We start from the raw sequence: 22144 nt of genomic DNA, 5'->3' as shown, positions 1-22144 counted from the left end.
ATGTTTGTACATTTCCTAAACCTTCTGTCATTTTTGTTGTTAAAAACAACTATGTGAATGTGTGTGTATGAAATTCTTAGAACTGTCTGGCATATGCTTTCCTGGTGACTCAGATGATAAAGAATCCACTTGCAATGCGGGAGACCTGGGTTCGATCCCAAGTTGGGAAGATCCCTTGGAGGAGGGCATGGCAACCCACTTCAGGATTCTTGCCTGGAGAATCTCCATGGACAGAGGTGCCTGGCAGGCTACAGTCCATGGGGTCGCAAAAAGTCAGACATGACTGAGCGACTAAGCACAGCACAGCATAGCACATCTATTATTGTAAGTAAAAGATTATAGAAAAGTATGTGTTTGCCTTTGTAACAAGTGGTCAGTCATGTCTGCCCCTTATTTGATCCCAAGTCCTTAGCTGAAATGTAGCCCTAATGTTTTCCTCATTTTCAGAAATATGAGGTGTCAGAGGCAGAGCTTTTAGTGTTGAGGATATTTTCGATTAGGGCTCTAGTATGGGGAAAATGTGAAGTAGTAGTCCTGAATTTATACATTTATGTAAAATTTAGTCACTTATCTTTTAGGTACTTGATATGATAGAATAAAAAGACATGATATTTATAGCAGCTTTATTCATAACTGCCAAAACTTGGAAACAATAAAGATGTCCTTTCACAAGTGAATGAATAAACTGTCACTATCCAGAGAATGGAATATTATTCAGCGTTAAAAAGAAATGAGCTATCAAGCTGTGAAAAGATTCGGAGGAAACTTAAATGCATATCACTAAATGAAAGAAGCCAGTCTGAGAGGCTGATTATATGACATTGTAGGAAAGTGTGGACGCAGTAAAAAGATCAGTGGTCGCCAGGTGTGGTCAAGAGGGTTGAGTAGGAGGAGTACAGAGGATTTTTTTTAGGGCAGTGAGAATACTCAGTATACCGTAATGAGGGATACATGCAATCGTATGTGTGTCAGAACCCCCAGAATGTACAATACCAAGGGTGAACCCTCATGTAAGCTAGGTACTTTGATACTGGTGTGTCAGTGTAGGTTCAAGAATTGTAAAAAAAAAAAAAAAAAAAAAGTATCACTGTTAGTGGGGGATGCTGATAATGAGGGGAGCTCTACATGTTTGGTGGTTGGGAGTATTGGGAAATCTCTGTACCTTCCCCACTCAGTTTTACTGTGAACCTTAAAGTGTTCTAAAATAGTGTCTTAATTTAAAGTAATTTTTAAAGACATAGTACAGGTTATAAAGGCCTAGATGGGCAGTTGATGCACCGATTTAGTTCATTTAATTTATAAGCTTTACTGCTCCTTAGATGACAGTTTCAGGAGGTGAACTTGATCACTTTTTTTTGTTGTAAGTTTTCTTTTTCCTTTCTCCTACTGTTTGTTCATTCAGGAAACAGAGCTGGGCACTGGACCAAACCCATGGAGATCATTGTCACCCTTTCATGCCTGCTAATACCAGAAGAAAAGTTGTCATGTGGGTGATAGGGTTTTATTAAAATAAGGATTATACCAGTTGAGGAAAGCATTTTCAGCTGTGTAGATTGATAGTGCTTATGTTTCCTACAGCGGTTATTTCTTACTGCAGGATTTGAGGGTTATGAGAGGAAGTTCGTTCTCTGTAAAGACATCTGGTACTAATCAGCCAAGTGATTGCCAGAGCATAAGGATAGACTTTCCTTAACAGGTTTTTTTAGCTCAAGTAGTCGCATACACGGATGATCATTTGTGTAATAGTTTTATTTTTCTGCTCAAACCTAATAATCCAACTAAAATAGTTCTTTGCTGGGGGTTATGTGATGCATTGTTTCAAATTTCTTTCGTAATGTTATTATATATCAGGTACACTGTTTTTACCTATCACAAGGCTCTACATTACAGTAATTAAAATCACATACTCTTCTTGCTGTCAGTCCTCCATTTGAACTGTGACAAGCAACTTTAAAAAAATATATAAACAAAAGCAGTAAAATATATGTAATGTTGAAACTTAAAAGTGTGATGAGAATGTGTTCTGTGGTGAACATTTGCAGTCCCTGTGTTTTTGTTTTTTTTTTTTTTTAAATTTAAAGCTGTAATACCCCATTTGTAACCCATTAGATCCTGAAATGAACTCTTGATTTAATAAGAGAATCAATTTTTAAAGCTGACTGTAGCTACCAGGAACTTGGAAATGGGACTGTGATGCTAGGTCAGTGTTTACCTCCTCCCTGTGACCTCCAAATGTCAGAGCTTTAAACTTTGGCAGCTGCTGCCAAAAGACCTTATCTGACAAGGAGATAAAGAATAAGAGAGATAATTGAAGGCAGGGAGGTGGTGGAGAAGAGGGAGTTAACCAGGATTTAAAGGCTATATTTAATTGTAGCAAAGGTTTAATGATTCATTTCTCACCCTTTATGCTTGCAGATTTCCATATTATTCTCAACTCAAGAAGAGTTGTAGCAGCTCTATAGAGCTACTCATTCATTCATTAAAAATATCTTGTCACTCACACTGCAGAGCTGAGGAAAGGCCTCTCAGCCCTGTGCTGACTTGCAGTGCTGCTCCCCTCGGTGTTCCCCTCCCAGTCTGGAGTAAGGCAGCTTCTTGTTTGCTCCGGTATCACCTTAGGCTTGTCTCTGTATTGGCATCTACTGACCAGCCAGTAGATGGATTGAGTTCCTGGGGCAGGCTTTTCTTTTTGTTTTTCCTTTGTGCACCTTCAATTCTCAGAGTGCCTGAATTTGGTAGGTTTCTCTTAAGCATTTCCTGAAAGAAGAGGGATGGAGGAATAGACTTTGCCTACCTTCAAAGAGCTCACCAACTAGAAACATATGGTAACATTGCAATCTAGAGAACATAATCATATAATAATATTGCAGATATCAGTAATGCTATAAGTTACAGTTTAAATGATAGCATGATAGATGTTTGAACTAAGTTTTGTAGGGCTGTAAAGTGTATTACTCCGCCACGGGGAAAGACTTCTAGGCAGCATCTGTTAATACTGCTCTTTATTATACTGTGAGATATCTTAAATGCTGAAATTAAGAAGCACAGAAGGTAGAGACTAATGCAGTTTTGTATTATGTGTAGTCTGCAACATATCTAAGATTGTAGGCTTCTTAATTTATTCCAGTGTTAGAAATTGATGCTATGGGAAATGGAAGTTTGGGGTTGTATTTTAGTTATATTGTTAATTACTTTAAATGAAGCAAGAAAATGTGTTCATTTCTCAATAATAGGCTTTAATATTTTGTAATTCTTAAGTTACCTTTTTTTTTTTTTTTACATTTTATGGTTAAAGCTCTTACCTCTTCTCATACCCAAAACACACATGCACATAAATATATATTTAAGAGTTTTGTTGATTTTCTTTTTTAGAATTATGTATAAAACTCTCAGGACCCTGAATCTGTTTAGCTTATTAAATCTAAACCTAAGCCATGCACATGTTAATTATATGTTCATGGCTAATGGGTGAGCATACTCCGTATGGTCTAATCTCTGAAACTATATTAGTAAGTTTCTGAGCTAATATTTTAATCTCTTAAATTCCTCTTTAGATAAAATAAAATTCTTCCAGTTTATCAGATAATATGTATTAATGCCCTGGATGTATCAGATTCCTTTCTTTTTAACTCAAAGAATTTATCGCGAAAGGATTTTGCATGTTGTCAAATAGTTTTTTTGCATTGATCAGCATAATTAGTTAACTAATGCATTTCTGATGATTTTTTCTTTCATTTTAGCATTAAATTCTATTACCTTGATTCATCTTTATATGTTGACCCATCTTTTAATTCCAGGAATAAATCCCATGTAGCCCTGCAATATAATTTTTTTAATATTCTAGTGAATTCGATTTGCCAGTATTTTGTTGAAGATTGTTGCATCAAATAATATATTAGTGTGGTTTTCTTTTCTTGTAGTTACTATGTCTCCCTTTGGCATCATAATGCTGCCCTCATGGAATGGATTAGGATGTCTTTCCTCTTCAGTTTTTGGAAGAGTTTGTAAAGAATTAGTGTTAATTCTTTTTTGTAAATTGAAGTATAGTTGATTTGTGCTAGGTTGCTTCAGTTGTGTCCAACTCTATGTGACCCCATGGACTGTAGCCCGCCAGACTCCTCTGTTCATGACATTCTCCAGGCAAGGATGCTGGTGCGGGTCGCCGTGCGCTCCTCCAGGGGATCTTCCTGGAGTAGTTGATTTACAGTTAGTTTCAGGTGTACAACATAATGATTCAAAATTTTTGTAGATTATACTTTATTTGGTATAATATTCCTGGTGTGTACATCTTTGAGACGTGTTTATATTGTATGTAGTAGTTCATACCTCTTAATCCCCTCCCCATTTCCTGCCCTGCCCTCTTTCCTCCCTCTCACTGGGAACCACTGTATCTGCAAATCTCTTTTTTGTTATATTCACTAGTTTGTTTTATATTTAGATTATACATATATGTGATATCATTCAGTATGCAGATGTCTTTCATGGACTTATTTCACTTAGCATAATATCTTCCAGGTCCATCCATGTTGTTGAAAATGGCAAAATTTTATTCTTTGTAATGGCTCAAGTAGTATTTCATTTATATCCCACATCTTTATTCGTTCATCTATTGATGGATGGACTCTTAGATTACTTCCATATCTCAAGCACTGTAAGCTCTGAACATTGAGGTATATATTTAATATATCTTTGAATTAGTGTTTTTGTTTTCTTCTGATATATACCCAGGAATGGGATTGCTGGATCCTATGGTAGTTCTATTTTGAGTTTTTTGAGGAACTTGCATACTGTTTTACCAAGTAAAACAGTTCCCTTTTCTCAACGTCTTTGTTGAGTTCCCTTTTCTTAACATCTTTGCCAGCATTTGCTATTTGTGGTCTTTTTTGATAAGAACCGTTCTTTTTGTGTGTGTGTGGCTTGGGATCTTAGTTCCCCAACCAGGGATCAAACCTGTGCCCACTGCATTGGAAGCACAGAGTCTTAACCTGTGGACCACCAGGAAAGTCCCCTGATGATAGCCTGGTGTGAGGCTGACAGGTATGAGGTATCTTATTGTGGTTTCACTTTCCTTTTTTTTGGTGGTTAGCAGTGTTCAGCATCTTTTCATGTTCCTGTTGATGTTGAGTTGCATGAAATCTTAGTGTTTTTGCCTTTTATCACATAATTTGGGTATTAAACCTTTATCATGTACATAATTTGCAAATATCTAGTCCCGTTCAGTAGGCGGCCTTTTCTTTTTGTTGATAGCTTTCTTCATAGTGCAACAATGTTTTAGTTTGATGTAGTCACACTTGTTTATTCTTTTGTTTTGCTTCCCTTACTTGAGGAGAAATATCCAAAAAGACATTGCTAAGTCCATGTCACAGTGTACTACGTCTGTTTTCTAGGGGTTTTATGGCTTCAGTCTTTACGTTTAAGTTTTTAATCCATTTGCAGTTTATTTTTGTATATGATGTGAGAGAGTAGTCCAATTTGAGTCCTTTGCATGTAGCCATCCAGGTTATCAACATCATTTATTAAAGAGGGCATTTTTCTCCAGTGTACGTTCTTGCCTACATGTCATAGATTAATTCACCGTATAAGTATGGGTTTATTTCTGGGCTCTTTGTTCTGTTCCCTTGATGTATGTGTCTCTTTTTAGACCAGTGCCATACTGTTTTGATTACTGCAGCCTTATAGTGTGATTTGAAAATGAGGACTGCCAGCTTTGTTCTTTATCAGTATTTTGGGGGGCTATTGAGTGTCTTTTGTGTTTCCACACAACTTTTAGATTTGTTCTAGGTATTATTTGCTTTTGGCGGTATGGACATTTTAACATTTTAAGTATTAATTCTTACAATCCATGAACACAGCATGTCTTTCCATTTGTTTGTATCATTTTCAATTTCTTTCTTCCGTATTTTACAGTTTTCTGATTATCAGTCTCTCACCTCCTTAAATTTACTCCAAAGTACTTAATTCTTTTTGATACAATGAGAAATAAGATTGTTTTCTTAAATTACTTTCTGATCGTTCATCATTGGTATACAGAAATGTTGCAGATTTCTGTACACTAATTTTGTATACTGCAGTTTCACCAAATTCTTTAATGAACTTTAGTAGTTTTCTGCTGACATCTTTAGGATTTTCTGTGTGTAGTGTCATTTTGTTTGCAAACAATGACAGTTTTACTTCTTCCCTTCTGTTTTGTATTCCTTGTATTTCTTTTTCTTCTCTGATGGCTGTGGCTAAGACTTCCAGTTGTTAGGTAAAAGTGGTGAGAGTGGGAATCCTTGTATTATTCCTGATCTTAAAGGAAATGCATTCTGCTTTTCTCCACTGAGTATGATGTTAGCTGTAGGTTTATCATATATGGCCTTTATTATGATGAGGTATTTTCCTTCTGTGCCTACCTCCTGAAGGGCCTTTATCATAAATAATTGATTATCAGATATTGCAAAGTCCTTGCATCCCTGGAGTAAATCCCATTTAATCATGGTGTGTAATCTTTTAGATATATTGTTGAATTTGGTTTGCTACTAACTTGTTTAAAAGTTTTGCATCCTGGTTCATCAGTGATACTGGCCTGCAGTTTTCTTTTTTTGTGTTGTCTTTGTCTAGTTTTGCTGCTGGGGTGATGTGGCTTCATAAAATGGGTTTGGAAGAGCTCCTTCCTCTGCACTCTTTTGGAATAGTTTAAGAATAAGTTAACTCTCCTCTAAATATTTGTTAGAATTCACCTGTGACGCTATCTGGGCCTGAACTTTTGTTTGCTTGTTTGTTTAAATTACTGATCAGTTTCATCTAGTAATTGGTCCATTAATGTTTTCTGTTTCTTCCCAGTTCTTTATTGAGACAATTGTGTATTTCTGGGAATTTGTCCATTTCTTCTGGGTTGTCCATTTTATTGGCATAATATTGTTCATAGTAATCTCTTACAATTCTTTGAGTTTCTGCAGTATTGATTGTAACTTCTTTTTCATTTCTGATTTTATGATTCGTGCCCTCTTTTTTCTTGATGAGTCTGGCTATAGGTTTATCAATTTTGTTTATCTTTTCAAAGAACTAGCTTTAGTTTCATTGATCTTTTTTTTTTTTTTTCTTTTTTTTTAGTCTCTGTTTAATTCTGCTCTGATCTTTATGATTTCTCTTCTTCTAACTTTGGGTTTTGTTTTGCTGGGGTGTTTTTTTTTTTTGGTAGTTCCTTTAGGCATAATGTTAGGTTGCTTGAGATCTTTTGTGTTTCCTGAGGTAAACTTGTATCACTATAAATTTCCATCTTTGAACTGCTTTTGCTGCAACCCAAAGACTTTGGATCATTGTGTTTTCGTTTTCACTGTCTACAGGTATTTTGGGGTGTCTTATTTAATTTTTTCAGTGATCCATTGGTTGTTTAGTAGCATTTTGTTAAACCTCCATCAATTTGAGTTTTGTATATTTTTTCCCCCTTGTAGTTGATTCCTAATATGATATTGTTTTGGTGTAAAAGTTGCTTCATATGATTTCAGTTTCCTCAGGTTTACTGAGTCTTGTTTTGTGGCCTAGCATGTGATCTGTCCTGAAGTATATTCCATATATGCTTGAAAAGAATGTGTATTCTGCAGCCTTTGGATGGGGTGTTTTATATGTTGCTATTAAGTTCATCCAGTCTAACATTTAAGGTTAATGTCTCCTTATTGATTTGTTGAGTGAATGACTGTTCATTGATGTAAATGGAGTGATTAGTAAAAAATTAGAAAATGTAAAAAAGAAACACAGCTGAAGAATATATAACTGGAAATTTAAAATCCATTAGAAGGAATTGGCAGTTGGTTATATGATACAGAGGAATAGTCAGCAAACTGGCAGACAGAGTAGTGGCAGTCACACAAGATTAACAGAAAATAATTTAGATTTAAAATGAGGCTAGATTAAGAGACCAATGGCACAAAGTCAGGTGTAAAAACATTCACATTATAGGCTTCTTAGAAGGAGAAGAGAGAAAAGGACAGAGAATATTTTTGAAGATACAGTAGCAGAAAACTTCCCTAACCTGGGAAAGGAAGCAGACATCTAGGTCCAGGACATACAGAGTGTCCCATAGAGGATCACCCAAAGTGGACTACATCAATATATATTCTAATTAAAATAGCAAAAATAAAAAATAAAGAGAGTATTAAAAGCAGCAAGGGATCAACAACAGTTACATACAAGGAACTGAGCTTCTGCAGGTGAGAAGAAAGTGACACAATATATTTAAAGGTATGAAAGGGAAAAATCTACAACTCAGAAAAATCTACCAGACAAGATTCTCATTGAGATTTGATAGATCAAAATTTTACAAACAAGCAAAAGCTAAAAGAATTCAGCACCACCAAATCAGCTTTTCAAGAACGATAAGTGATTCCTTTAAGCAAAAAAGAAAAGGCCACAGCTGGAAATAGTAATCTTTATTGTCTTCTTCCTTCAGTTAGCTTTGGTTTTGGTTTCCTTAAAGTGTGCACCTAGATTATTGATTTGAGATCTTTTTTTTGCTTTTTTTTTTTTCCTTTTTACAGTGGTTACATCTATAACTGTAATTGTAACTTTCCCTATTAGGACTAGTTTTGAACAAATATTATTAGCTTTTTATTCTGTGTTGTTTTCATTTGCTTTTTCTTTTAAATTCTTTTATGATTGCTTCTTTTACTACTCATTGTCAAAGTGTGTTGTTTAATTTTTACGTACTGAGACTTTTCCAGTGTTCCTTCTGTTACTGATGAATGATTCCATTCGACTGTGATTAGAAAAGTTGTTTTGTACATTTTCCGTCTTTTTAAATTCATTAAGATTTGTTTTACTCCTAACATTATGTCATGAACATGTTCTTCAAGCGCTTGAGAAAAATGTGAATCTGAGTGAAGTGTTACATCAGATTGGTTTCTAGTGTTGTAAAATCCTCTCTTATTGATCTAGTTGTTTTTCATAGTTGAAAGTGGAGTATTGAAGCCTTCAACTTTTATTGTTCTACTGTCTATTTTTTCCTTTAATGTTATCTGTTTTTGCTTCATATATTTCAGTGTTCTGTTGTTAGGTGTGTATGTTTGCAGTTTTTATATCCTCTTGATGTATTGAACCTTTTATCAGTATATGATGTTCTTTGCTAATGACCAGTGCATTCTCTTGGCAAAACTCTATTAGCCTTTGCCCTGCTTCTTTCCGTACTCCAAGGCCAAATTTGCCTGTTACTCCAGGTGTTTCTTGACTTTCTACTTTTGCATTCTAGTCTCCTATATGAAAAGGGCATCTTTTCTGGGTGTTAGTTCTAAAAGGTCTTGTAGGTCTTCATAGAACCGTTCAATTTCAGCTTCTTCAGCGTTACTGGTTGGGTCATAGGCTTGGATTACCATGATATTGAATGGTTTGCCTTGGAAACGAACAGAGATCATTCTGTCATTTTTTGAGATTGCATCCAAGTACTGCATTTCAGACTCTTTTGTTGACCATGATGGCTACTCCATTTCTTCTAAGGGATTCCTGCCACCAGTAGTAGATATAATGGTCATCTGAGTTAAATTCACCCAATACAGTCCATTTTAGTTTGCTGATTCCTAGAATGTCGACATTCACTCTTGTCATCTGCTGTTTGACCACTTCCAATTTGCCTTGATTCATGGACCTAACATTCCAGGTTCCTATGCAATATTGCTCTTGACAGCGTCAGATCTTGCTTCTATCACCAGTCCCATTCACAACTGGGTATTGTTTTTGCTTTGGCTCCATCCCTTCATTCTTTCTGGAGTTATTTCTCCACTGCTGTCCAATAGCATATTAGGCACCTACCGACCTGGGGAGTTCATCTTTCAGTGTCCCATCATTTTGCCTTTTCATACTGTATGAACAGTTCTCAAGGCAAGAATACTGAAGTGGTTTGCCTTTCCCTTCTCCAGTGGACCACATTCTGTCAGACCTCTCCACCATGACCCGACCGTCTTGGGTGGCCCCACATGGCATGGCTTAGTTTCACTGAGTTAGACAAGACTGTGGTCCTGTGATCAGATTGGCTAGTTTTCTCTGATTATGGTTTCAGTGTGTCTGCCCTCTGATGCCCTCTCACAACACCTACCGTCTTACTTGGATTTTTCTTACCTTGGATGTGGAGTATCTCTTCATGGCTGCTCCAGCAAAGCACAGCCGTTGCTCCTTACCTTGGACGAGGGGTGTTTCCTCCCAGCTGCCCCTCCTGACCTTGAATGTGGAATAGCTCCTCTTGGCCCTCCTGCGCCTGCACAGCCACCGTTCCTTGGACGTGGGGTTGCTCCTCTCGGCTGCCACCCTGACCTCGGACGTGGGGTGGCTTATCTCAGCCGCAGCCCCTGACCAGTGGTCATATATGGGTGTGAGAGATGGACTGTGAAGAAAGCTGAGCACCAAAGAATTGATGCTTTTGAACTGTGGTGTTGGAGAAGACTCTTGAGAGTCCCTTGGACTGCAAGGAGATCCAACCAGTCCATCCTAAAGGAGATCAGTCCCGAATATTCATTGGAAGGACTGATGTTGAAGCTGAAACTCCAATACTTTGGCCACCTCATGCAAAGAGTTGACTCATTGGAAAAGACCCTGATGCTGGGAGGGGTTGGGGGCAGGAGGAGAAGGGGACGACAGAGGATGAGATGGCTGGATGGCATCACCGACTTGATGGACCTGAGTTTGGGTAAACTCTGGGAGGTGGTGATGGACTGGGAGGCCTGGTGTGCTACGATTCAGGGGGTTGCAAAGAGTTGGACACGACTGAGCGACTGAACTGAACTGAACTGAATGTTCTTTGCCTTTCATAAGCTTTTTTGAACTAAAGTCTACTTTATCTGACATTGACATAGCCATCTCAACTTTGTTTTGATTACTGTTTGCATGGAATTTCTTTTATTGTGTGTTCTTTACATTGGCAGATTCTCTCATAGATGGCATGAAGATGGACCCTTTTATATTACCCAGTCTACTATTTTCTTCATTTTATTAGGAGAATTTAATACAAAGGTTTTATTAGGAAGCACTTTGAAATACATAGGTGTTTGAAGTTTTCCTTAGAGTAGCTTCTTTCCAAATTCATAAAGTTACCAAGAATATTTTTAGCCATTTCATTTAAGAGTATGGAAATATATTAGCATGTCATATGTTGTTTGATGAACTGTTATACTCATTTGTCTAGGGTTTGTCTGGAGACATATCCAGAGTTAGATTAACATAATCATGGAGACTTTTCCCTCTTACTTTTTAGCTTCTATTGAATCACAGTTGGTACTTGCAATATTAATAGTACCTGACTTGAAATCTGAACTCAATGCATTTAGAATGAAATGACCAAACTATAGATATGGAGAACAGATATTATCATTGGAAATTCACTTCTTTTAAGAGTAGCTCAATTTCTCAAGTCAATCTGTAGTTCAGTGTTATTCAAAATTGTATGCTAAAAGAAACAGTTTTCAAGAAGTATTTTGAATAGGACCCCTGAAATTTTCTCATTTCTTCCCAGTCTCACTAATACAAAGAGAAGGAGAGGAAGAGAAGTTGAGAAAGTTTTGGAAGAGGGGGAACTGTGGGAGGAAGAACTAAATAAATTCTGTTAGAATCTTGGAAGGGCTTGGGAATGTGACATACCTTGTATCTTAGTAGGCAGGGTAAACAGATAAATTCTCTTAGAATCTTGGAAGGGCTTGGGAATGTGACATACCTTGTATCTTAGTAGGCAGGGCAGACTGAAAACAAGGAAATTAGTTGAAAGTTCATATAAAAAACTATCAGGTCTCATTGCCCAAACTCCCATTCTCACAGATGAGAGGTTTATTATCAGAAGATACTAAATCAGAGAGACTCCAAACATGTGACCATCAGGCTTATTCAAGGGTAGGGTAAAGTGCTATGCTTAACCAAGGAAATAACATAGACACTCTTCACACAGAATGGTGATTCTTCCCAATCATTTGTCTTGACTTGACTTCCACAACATCATCAGTGTGTTTTTGCCCACTATGAGAGGAGATTGGATGATTCTCCTGTGGGTAAACTGAACTGTTCCAGATGATGGAAAAGTAAACTGTAGATGTTGACCCTTTCCACCCGAAAAAGTGAGCTTACATCTTCTTCTATTTCTGGATTCCTCATTTTAGTATTTTTTGTTAATATAAGCTCCCTTTACCTACAGTTTATAGTTCTGTAATACATCACAGCCTTCGGTTTAATTATACAAATAAATGTTACCATTCTGAGATGAAGAAACTGGGGCAAAGGGAACAATTTCAACAAAAATTTCATTTGTATATTTTTAGAAATAAGTGTATTGGATTGTCATTCTACTGTTGAAAGACCTTCTATTTCAGTAAATTATACTCATCTTTTGTGCATTATAATCAATCTGCAAATCTCTCAGTGATTCAAAACAACAGTAATTTTATTATTGTTCTATATCTGTTGTTAGTAGTTGAATGATGTTCTTGAGGGCATGCTTCAGGTTCTATGTTAGATCTGTATCTGTTCTACCAGTGGGCTAGCCAGGGCATGTTCTTTTTATGGTGAAGGCAGAGGTACAAGAGATCAAACCCAGTTGCCCAAGCATTTAGTCTCCATTTACATCACAGCTATTAACATCACCCCATTGGCCAAAACAAGTCATGAAGCATAGCCCAGAGTTATATAGGGGAAAATTATACCCCCACTGAAGCAGTGCACCTCAGACTGGGACTTGAACCCGCATTCTGGGACTCAAATTTCGGGGCAAAACCCTAATAAAAACTTGAACCCATGGTCATTCAATCAGAATCAGTCACCTTGCATCTGGACTTACTGAGGCTCAGGTTCATTGTGTCTCAGCACACAAGTGATAGGCAAGAAGTAGTTTTATTAACATAAAGCACTCATGAGAGATACAAGTGGGCAGGTGAGGAAGCTCTGCCCCGAGGATCAAGAAGACTATAATTTTATAATCAAAGGAAGAGAGGGAAAAGATTACCTTCTTCAAGAAGATAGCAGGTTTACATCACCAGCACCTCCTTCATCTTGGGCAGGAGAGTGTCTGACCCTGGAGGTCAACTAGGATTATCATAGCATTTATTCAAATCAGTAGAAGGGTGGTGACATTTTTCTTTCACCTGATGGCCTGGGACATATCTAGTGCTTTTATTTATGGCTATATAGTTAAGTAAGGCTGCTTCCTCCCATGATGTTCCAGTAGCTTTCTTGAGCGATCATTAACTTAAAGTGGTCTCCTAGAGTTTCCTAGGTTTCCCTCTCTGTCTATCCTCCTTTTCTAGGACTTCCATAAGTACCTGTGTGTCTATCTTATTCTGTCCTTATCACCACCTTTAATTGGAGGAATTGCAAAGTCATAGAGCAAAGGTTATAGTTTATGGTTGTACTTGAGTATGTAAGGTCTGAGACTATAATCTTTGTGAAAGTCAGTGGTCCTCCATACTATTGAGTCTTTAGATTTCCAGTATGACTTAAAGACTGTGCTTTGAGAAAGAGTTTCAGGAAGTTTAATCAGTGATCAATTACATGGACTCTTCAGAATTGAAATATGTATGAATTAAAGGTTGTGGTATTTTTCATTTTATGAATAAGTTACAAGGCATTTTATATTGCCATAATTTTTCCCTAAAATGTTTAAGTGAGTAATTTTAGAGTACTGATATAAAAGATATGCAATGTATGATTATTGTTTAGTTGATGTATTTTGTTAATGGGTGGGGCTGATGGGTCTGGCCGATACCAGACCACCATAGCTGCCTCCTGAGAAATATGTATGTAGGTCAAGCATCAACAGTTAAAACCAGACATGGAACAATGGACTAGTTCAAAATTGGTAAAGGAGTATATCAAGGCTTATTGTCACTCTGCTTATTTAACTTACATGCAGAGTATATCATGAGAAATGCCAGACTGTATGAGAGGCACAAGATGGAATCAAGATAGCTGGGAGAAATATCAGTAACCTCAGATGTGCAGATGACACCACCCTTATGGTAGAAAGTGAAGAGGAACTAAAAAGCCTCTTGATGAAAGTGAAAGAGGAGAGTGACAAAGCTGGCTTAAAACTCAACATTCAAAAAAATTGAAGATCATGACACCTGGTCCCATCACTTCATGGCAAATAGATGGAAAAACAATGGAAACAGGAGAGACTTTATTTTACTGGGCTCCAAGATCACTGCAGATGGTGACTGCAACTATGAAATGAAAAGATGCTTGCTCCTTGAAAGAAAAACTATGATCAATGTAAACAGCATATTAAAAAGCAGAGACATTACTTTGCCAACAAAGGTCTGTCTAGTCAAAGCTATGGTTTTTCCAGTAGTCATGTATGGATGATAGAGTTGGATCATAAAGAAAGTGAGCACTGAAGAATTGATGCTTTTGAACTGTGGTCTCGGAGAAGACTCTTGAGAGTCCCTTGGATTGCAAGGAGATCAAACCAGTCCATCCTAATGGAAATCAGTCGTGAATATTCATTGAAAGGACTGATGCTGAAACTGAAACTCCATACTTTGGCCATCTGATGTGAAGAACTGACTCGTTGGAAAAGACCCTGCTGCTGGGAAGGATGAAGGATTGAAGGATGGATGAAAGAGAAGGGGATGACAGAAGATGAGATGGTTTATGGCATCATCGACTTGATGGACATGAGTTTGAGTAAGCTCCGGGAGTTGGTGATGGACAGGAAAGCCTGGCATGCTGCAGTCCATGGGGTCACAAAGAGTCAGACACGACTGAGCAACTGAACTGAACTGAACTGATCACATCCATACACGACTCCTGGAAAAACCATAGATTTGATTATATGGACTTTTGTCAGCAAAGTAATGTCTCTGCTTTTTAATACACTCTCTAGGTTTGTCGTAGCTTTTCTTCCAAGGAGTAAGCATCTTTTAATTTCATGGCTGCAGTCACTGTGCGCAGTGATTTTGGAGCCCAAGAAAGAAGTCTGTCACTGTTTCCGTTGGTTCCCCACCTGTTTGCCATGAATTGATGGAACCAGATGCCATGATCTTTTTTTTTGAACATTGAGTTTTAAGCCAGCTTTTTCACTCTTTCCTTTCACCTTTACCAAGAGGCTCTTTAGTTCCTTTTTGCTTTCTGCCGTAAGGGTGGTGTCATCTGCATATCTGGCATTATTGATATTTCTTCTGGCAGTCTTATTTCCAGCTTGTGCTCTATTCAGCCTGGCATTATGCATGATGTACTCTGCATATAAGTTAAATAAGCAAGTTAACAATATACACCCTGCTTGAAGTACTCGTTCCCAATTTTGAACCAGCCCATTGATCCATGTCCAGTTCTAACTGTTGGTTCTTGACCTGCATACGTATTTCTCAGGAGGCAGTTTAGATGGCCTGGTATTCCCCTCTCTATGAATTTTCCATAGTTTGTTGTGATCCACACAGCCAAAGTCTTTTGCATAGTCAATGAAGCAGAAGTAGATGTTTTTCAGGAATTCCCTTGCTTTTTCTATGACCCAGTGGATACTGGCAATTTGATCTCTAGTTCCTCTGCCTTTTCTAAATCCAGCTTATACATCTGAAAGTTGTTTTTCACATTCTGTTGAAGCCTGGCTTGAAGGGTTTTGAGTGTTACCTTGCTAGCATGTGAAATGAGCATGATTGTGCAGTATTTGGACATTCTTTGGCATTACCCTTCTTTGGGATTGAAATGAAAACTGACCTTTTCCAGTCCTGTGGCCACTGCTGAGTTTTTCAAGATTTATATAAAATTTTATTTTATATAGTTATGTACTGACTTGGGCTTCCCTGGTGGCTCAGGCAGTAGAGAATCCACCTGCAATTCAGGAGACCCAGGTTCGATCCCTGGGTTGGGAACATCCCCTGGAGAAGGGAATGGCAACCCACTCCAGTATTCTTGCCCTGGAAATCCCATGGACCGAGGAGCCTGGTGGGCTACAGTCTATGGGGTCGCAAGAGTTGGACACGACTTAGCGACTGACACTTGACATATGAAATGCTAAAAACCGTTTTGACAGAAAGTAGACAGATGAATGCTTCCTTTGCTGGCTCAGTGGTAAGGAACCTGCCTGCCAGTGCAGGAAATGCAGTGATCCCTGGATCAGCAAGATCCCCGGAGAAGGAAATGACAACCCACTCTGGTATTCTTCCCTGGGAAATCCCATGGACAGAGGGTCCTGAGGGCTACAATTCATGGAGTCACATAGAGTTGGACACAGCTTGACAACTGAGCTTGCACACATGCAGACAGGTGAGTAGAAGACTAACAGCAACATCAGCATCAAGGAGTTAGGTGAATGGAAGATTTAAGAATCCACATAAATTGACCATATTAATTTAATAAACTCAAAAGAGAATAGGACTTAATTGTTTTCACTTTACAGAAAATTATTTGCTTATTTTGATGAAATGCATTCTTTCATGTATGTGTAGACAACATACACATACACATACATGTATTTGTAGACAATGTGTAGGTAACATACAGGGTTTTTACTTTTAACATAAAAGTCCACATTTTAAAGGGTTTTCTTTTAATATATAGATGTGTTTCTTATTGCAGAATGTTTCATTTCACTGTTTTGTGGTATAAAGTGAAAGTGAAAGTCACTCAGTTGTGTCCAACTCTGCGACCCCATGGACTGTACAGTTCATGCATGAACTCTCCAGGTCAGAACACCGGAGTGGGTAGTCTTTCCCTTCTCCAGGGGATCTTCCCAACCCAGGGATCCAACCCAGGTCTTCCGCATTGTAGGGGGATTCTTTACCAGCTGAGCCACAAGGTTTGCTGCTAATTAAATCGTAAGAGAATGTATCATTTCACGGGAAAAATATTTATAAGTAGTAGTCTTTGATGCATAAGAAAAAAGCTGTCGTGTAGACACTATCCTTGTTTCCATTGTACACAAGAGGAAACTAAGGGACCCGGGTAAGTAACTTGCCCAGGGTCATGCAGAAATAATTGTAGAACCAGGAGTGTCTGACTCTTAAGTTTATGCTCTTAATGACCACATCCTCTAAGACAGTAGTTCTTGAAGCTCAGTCAACAGGCCTCTGGGAGTCCCTGAAACCATTGCAAGGGTCGTGAAGTCAAAACTTTTAATATTATCCAAACATCATTTGCCTTTTTTATTGTATGGATCTTTGAACTGATATGAAAAGCAATGCTGGTAAGGCTGCTGCTTCCTTAGTGAAGGCATTGGCATCCTACTATGCTAATAGCAGTCATATTCTTCAATGCCATGCACTTGAAAGTAAGGAAAAAAAGCCGCTTTCACTAAAGAATGTCCTTGATAAGGTGTTAAAAAATATTAAGTCTAATAAATCTTGACCTTTGAATCACCATCTTTTTAATGTTCTGTATGACTAAATGGAACTGCACATAAAGCACTTTTTTTTTTTTTTTTAGCACTTTTTTCTGTATACCAACGTACTATGGTTGTCTCAAGAAAAGCTTTTGTGTTATTGTTTAAGTTGTGAGCTGAACTAGCCAGTTGTTTCATAGAACACTATTTTTACTTGAAATAATGACTGGCAGACAAATTATGGCTTTGCAGACTTGAGTATTTGGTAGACAGTATAAACCTGTCACTTCAAGGAAAAGAATTGACAGTGTTTTTTGACAGTAAAATTAGGCTTTCAAGAGAAAATTAGAATTTTAGGAACTTGATTCTGCTGCTTCACAACTGCCCAGAACTTAAAAGACTTTTCTGATGAGATGAATGATAATATTAAATGAATGTGATATTTTTAAATAGTACAGTAGAATGTATTATCACTTGGAAGATCTGTGTAACTTTGGGAACCAGTGTTTTTCAAGTGATCAATGCATGAGGTTACAAAATCCCTTCAAAGCGGAAAATGGATTCTCACGTTAAAAGGTATGGAAAGTTTCAGATTCCGTATTGTAATAACATTCAAGAAATTACCACCTGGGAAGTTTTGGTGTAATATCAAAGAAAACTGTCTAAAGTTATTTGGAAAGACTATTAAAATAAATTTACCATTTCCCACTAGTTATCTGGGAATAAGTATGAAGCTAGGTTTTTAAATATTTTAAGGTAAACAGATTGAATTCAGAGCAGATATGAAAATCTTCTGTTAAATCAGACCTTAAAGATTTGATTTTAAAAAATGTATAATGGTATTATTCTCACTTATTTTGGGGGAAGTATAATTAGTCTTCATTAAAATGTTAGCTATTGTTCTGTAAAGTTGATTTATCAATAATATTAAAATGAATTCATACTAGTTTCTTAGTTTTTATTTCTAATATCATAAATATTAATATATCTAATCCATGTAAACAAAATGGTCTCTAGGGTCTTTTTTTTTCTTCCCCTGGGTATAGAAGAATCTCAAGGACAAAAAGTTTAGGAACTGCTGCTCTAGAAAAAATGAATTCAGAAAGTTGTTTTTCAGTTGCCATGGACTGCAGCACACCAGGCTCCTCTGTCCTCCACTGTCTCTTAGAGTTTGCTCAAACTCATGTCCATTGAGTCAGTGATGCTGTCTAATCATCTCATCCTCTGCCACCCCCTTCTCCTGTTGCCTTTAGTCTTTCCCAGCATCAGGGTCTTTTCCAAAGAGTCAGCCCTTTGTGTCAGGTGGCCAAAGTATTGGAGTTTCAGCCTCAGCATCACTCCTTCCAATGAATATTCAGAGTTGATTTCCTTTAGGATTGACTGGTTTGATCTCCTTGCAGTCAAGGGACTGTAAAGAGTCTTCTCCAGCACCACAATTCAAAACCATCAATTCTTTCTTGCTCAACCTTCTCTTTATGGTCCAGCTCTCACATCTGTACTTGACTACTGGAATAAACCATAGTTTTGACGATATGGACCTTTGTTGGCAAAGTGATGTCTCTGCTTTTTAATATGCTATCTAGGGCTTCCCTGGTGGCTCAGATGGTAAAAAATCTTCCTGAAGTACAGGAGACCTGGGTTTGATCCCTTCTCTGGAGGAGGGCAACCCACTCCAGCATTCTTGCCTGGAGAATCCCATGGACACAGGAGCCTGGTGGCCTGCAGTCCACGGGGTTGCAAAGAGTTGGACATGACTGAGCGACTAAGCACAGCACAGGTTTGTCATAGCTTTCCTTTCAAGGAGCAAGCGTCTTTGAATTTCATTGCTGTAGTCACTGTCCACAGTGATTTTGGAGCCCAAGAAAATAAAAGCTGTCACTGTTTCTACTTTTTCCCCTTCTGTTTGCCATGAAATGATTGGACCAGATGCCATCATCTTTGTTTTTTAATGTTAAGCTTCAAACCAGCTTTTTCACTCTCCTCTTTCACCCTCATCAAGAGGCTTTTTGGTTCCTCTTCACTTTTTGCCATTAGAGTGGTAAAAGTACGGTACATAAATTGCATACTTTTGAAAGAACATTGAAGGGTCTGCACTGATAGTGAAGCAGTTTCTTTGTTGTCCCTTGTTAGCTCTTAATCAGTCATCAAATATATTCATTTGAATTGAGTCTGTCTTTCTCAAATCACTTGTAATTTAGACACTTACTTGTATAATATTGTAATATTGCTAGCATTTACTGAGGTTAACATTATACAAATGTGATCATTTACTTGAGAATTGTAGATCTTTATAAGCTATGCTCAAAACCTTTCAGATGTATGATAAATGTTATTAGTTGACTGCCTAATTGACTAATGTCTTTTTTTTTTTAATTGACCTTTTATTGGAGTTTGTGTACTTACTTCTGAGAATATGTTAGATATATTTTTTCCTGGGAACTGTGGACTATCTGTTTATTTAGTCAGGTGTAAATGTTGAGTGCAGTTCTATTCCAAGGTGTACTTATAGGGTTTGGTGAATAGATACCGAAATTGAAAATACCTCAATGTATGCTTTTCTAAATCTCTCTCTTCAGGATGACGTAGCTTTCCCAAGGACTTAGAAGCTAAACAGAAAATGAGCGTAACATCCTGGTTTTTGGTGAGCAGTGGAGGCACTCGCCACAGGCTGCCACGAGAAATGATTTTTGTTGGAAGAGATGACTGTGAGCTCATGTTGCAGGTAATTGTGTCCACCTTCTATGTCTACTCAAAACCTGAAATTGTTATGAAGTATTTTTCTACTCCTTTGAACAGCAACACTACTTTACTTTGAACTTTGAACTTTCCAACTCTCCCTCTTTAAACTCTAGCTACTAGTTTAATTTTCTCCTTCTTGTACCATTTAAAAATAAGTTCTAAGTCTTGGAGATTTATATATTAAAAAATGAGAACTTTGAGTAGAGAAGTTTATTTTTAAGAAGTTTCACATTATGCACTTTTAAGACACAAGTAATTTTATCTCTATGGAAGTGTACTAATTCATAAAATTAGCGTAGCATGAAGTAAAACTGAATTTTATTCATGGGTACTTGATTGATACTGGAATTAATCTGTTTCTTTTAGAGATATTCATATTTTTTCATTATATCTTCTAGTAGTTTGAGCATGCAGATTATTTGTATTTAAAACTGAATTATTTTTAAAGGTGAGTGCATGCTCAGTCGTGTCCCAACTCTTTGCAACCCCATAGACTGTAGCCCACCAGACTCCTCTGTCCATGGAAATTTTCCAGGCAAGAAATACTGGAGTGGGTTGTCATTTCCTTTTCCAATGGATCTTCCCAACACAGGAATCAAACCCATGTCTCTTAGGTCTCCTGCCTTGGCAGGCAGATTCTTTACCACTGTGCCACCTGGGAAGCCCCATTTTAAAGCAATTAATTTTAAAACACACCTTTAAGATATTTTTGAGCAAAGTAATTAGCAAAAATGATCCCCAAGTTTTTGAGAACTTTGTTAATTTAATAGGTCCTTACAGTCTAGAATAAAGTCTTATCCAATTGCTCTCCCTGCTTTTATTGATTAAAAACTGTAAACAAGTGCTTAGAGTAGAGATGTTTATTGTGTTAGCCCAGTGGTTCTCAGTTGGGATGATCCTGCCTCCCCTAACTCTTCCAAAAGATATTTGCAATATTTGGAGACATTTTGATTGTCATGCATGGTGGAGGGTTGGAGGTGATTGCTATTGACATTCAGTAGGCAAAGGTCAAGGGGCGTTGCTAAACATCCTACAGTATATAAAATACTTCTTCATACCTTCTATGTTACCACCGAACACACACAACAAAAAATTATTTGCTCAAAAATACCAGTAGTGCTGAGACTGAAAAACCCTTCATTGTCCCCAGAAAAGTCAGATTTGCATGTATTTATGTACATTTTTACTTTAAGAACTTATTTTATAGTTTTGAGACAGTAAAAGTAAAGCCACTATAGAGCTATATGAGTTACATGTTTAATGATGCTTTAATTAAATTCAGTGAGAGAAATAGAATAGTACAAAGATTTTCTGGGCTCCTTAGTGAGATGGAGTGGTGAGAATAGCAACTAAGAAGAAGGCAGTAATGATTCTGTTTGGATTTAGGCCACTTGTAACTGAAACATATCTTAAGTTCATATTGGGTAGAACTCATTCTTTAGAGAGTGGAAGAGGTAGTTTCTATGTGGCATTTGTCTTGAACCAGCATGGCATTATCTTAAGAAATATGGGAATGGCTGTTTAGGAACTTACAGGATAAATCTCTTCTTACATTTACATGGAGATAAGATTAAAAGACATGACTGGTGAGGTGTCTGTGTCTTGGTTTATGTATAACAAATGTAGGTTGTCTGACAATTAGTCAGGCGGAGGGAGGAAACTTGAGAATCCAAGGAGACCAAGACGTGATCCAGTATCGCAGAGGAAAGAGCTACACAGAGAAGAGCTCTGCAGAGAATTACCCTCGAGTGTGTGACTGAGTGGGACTTCCCTGATGGCTCAGTGGGTAAAGAATCCGCCTGCAGTGCAGGAGACACAGGAGACCTGGGTTCATTTCCTGGGTCAGGAAGATCCCCTGGAGGAAGAAATGGCAACCCACTCCAGTATTCTTGCCTGAGAAATTCCATGGACAGAGTAGCCTGGTAGACTGCAGTCCAAAGGGTCACAAAGAATCAGACAGGACTGAGCGACTAAACGCACACACATATGTGATTGAGTACTGATCAGCACACATGTGTGAAGAAACTCCCCAAGGGCAGGGGGAGAAAAACTCAAAAAGATTACAGTTAACAGTAATTGGCACTAACAGGGTTAGAAATGATTCCCGTTTCTGACAGCCAGATTGGAGATCCTCATAATCTCTAATCT

The 22144-nt window shown here is 37.6% G+C and overlaps 1 protein-coding gene across 12 annotated transcripts in view; it reads left to right on the top strand.

Moving 5' to 3' along the window:
- Positions 1–22144, top strand: part of CEP170 (centrosomal protein 170) — a 131174-nt gene that overhangs the window by 13854 nt on the left and 95176 nt on the right. For all 12 annotated transcript variants that reach the window (XM_043486057.1, XM_043486063.1, XM_043486062.1 and 9 more), the window contains exon 2: positions 19834–19979. In XM_043486057.1, coding sequence (XP_043341992.1) covers positions 19875–19979 — 105 coding nt within the window. In that variant the 5' untranslated portion in view covers positions 19834–19874. The remainder of the gene's footprint in view (positions 1–19833; positions 19980–22144) is intronic.

This window comes from Cervus canadensis, chromosome 13 (genome assembly GCF_019320065.1).
Source record: "Cervus canadensis isolate Bull #8, Minnesota chromosome 13, ASM1932006v1, whole genome shotgun sequence".
Lineage (NCBI taxonomy): Eukaryota > Metazoa > Chordata > Mammalia > Artiodactyla > Cervidae > Cervus > Cervus canadensis.
Note: the sequence above shows the minus strand (reverse complement) of the source record. Positions and strands in the feature narration are given on the sequence as shown.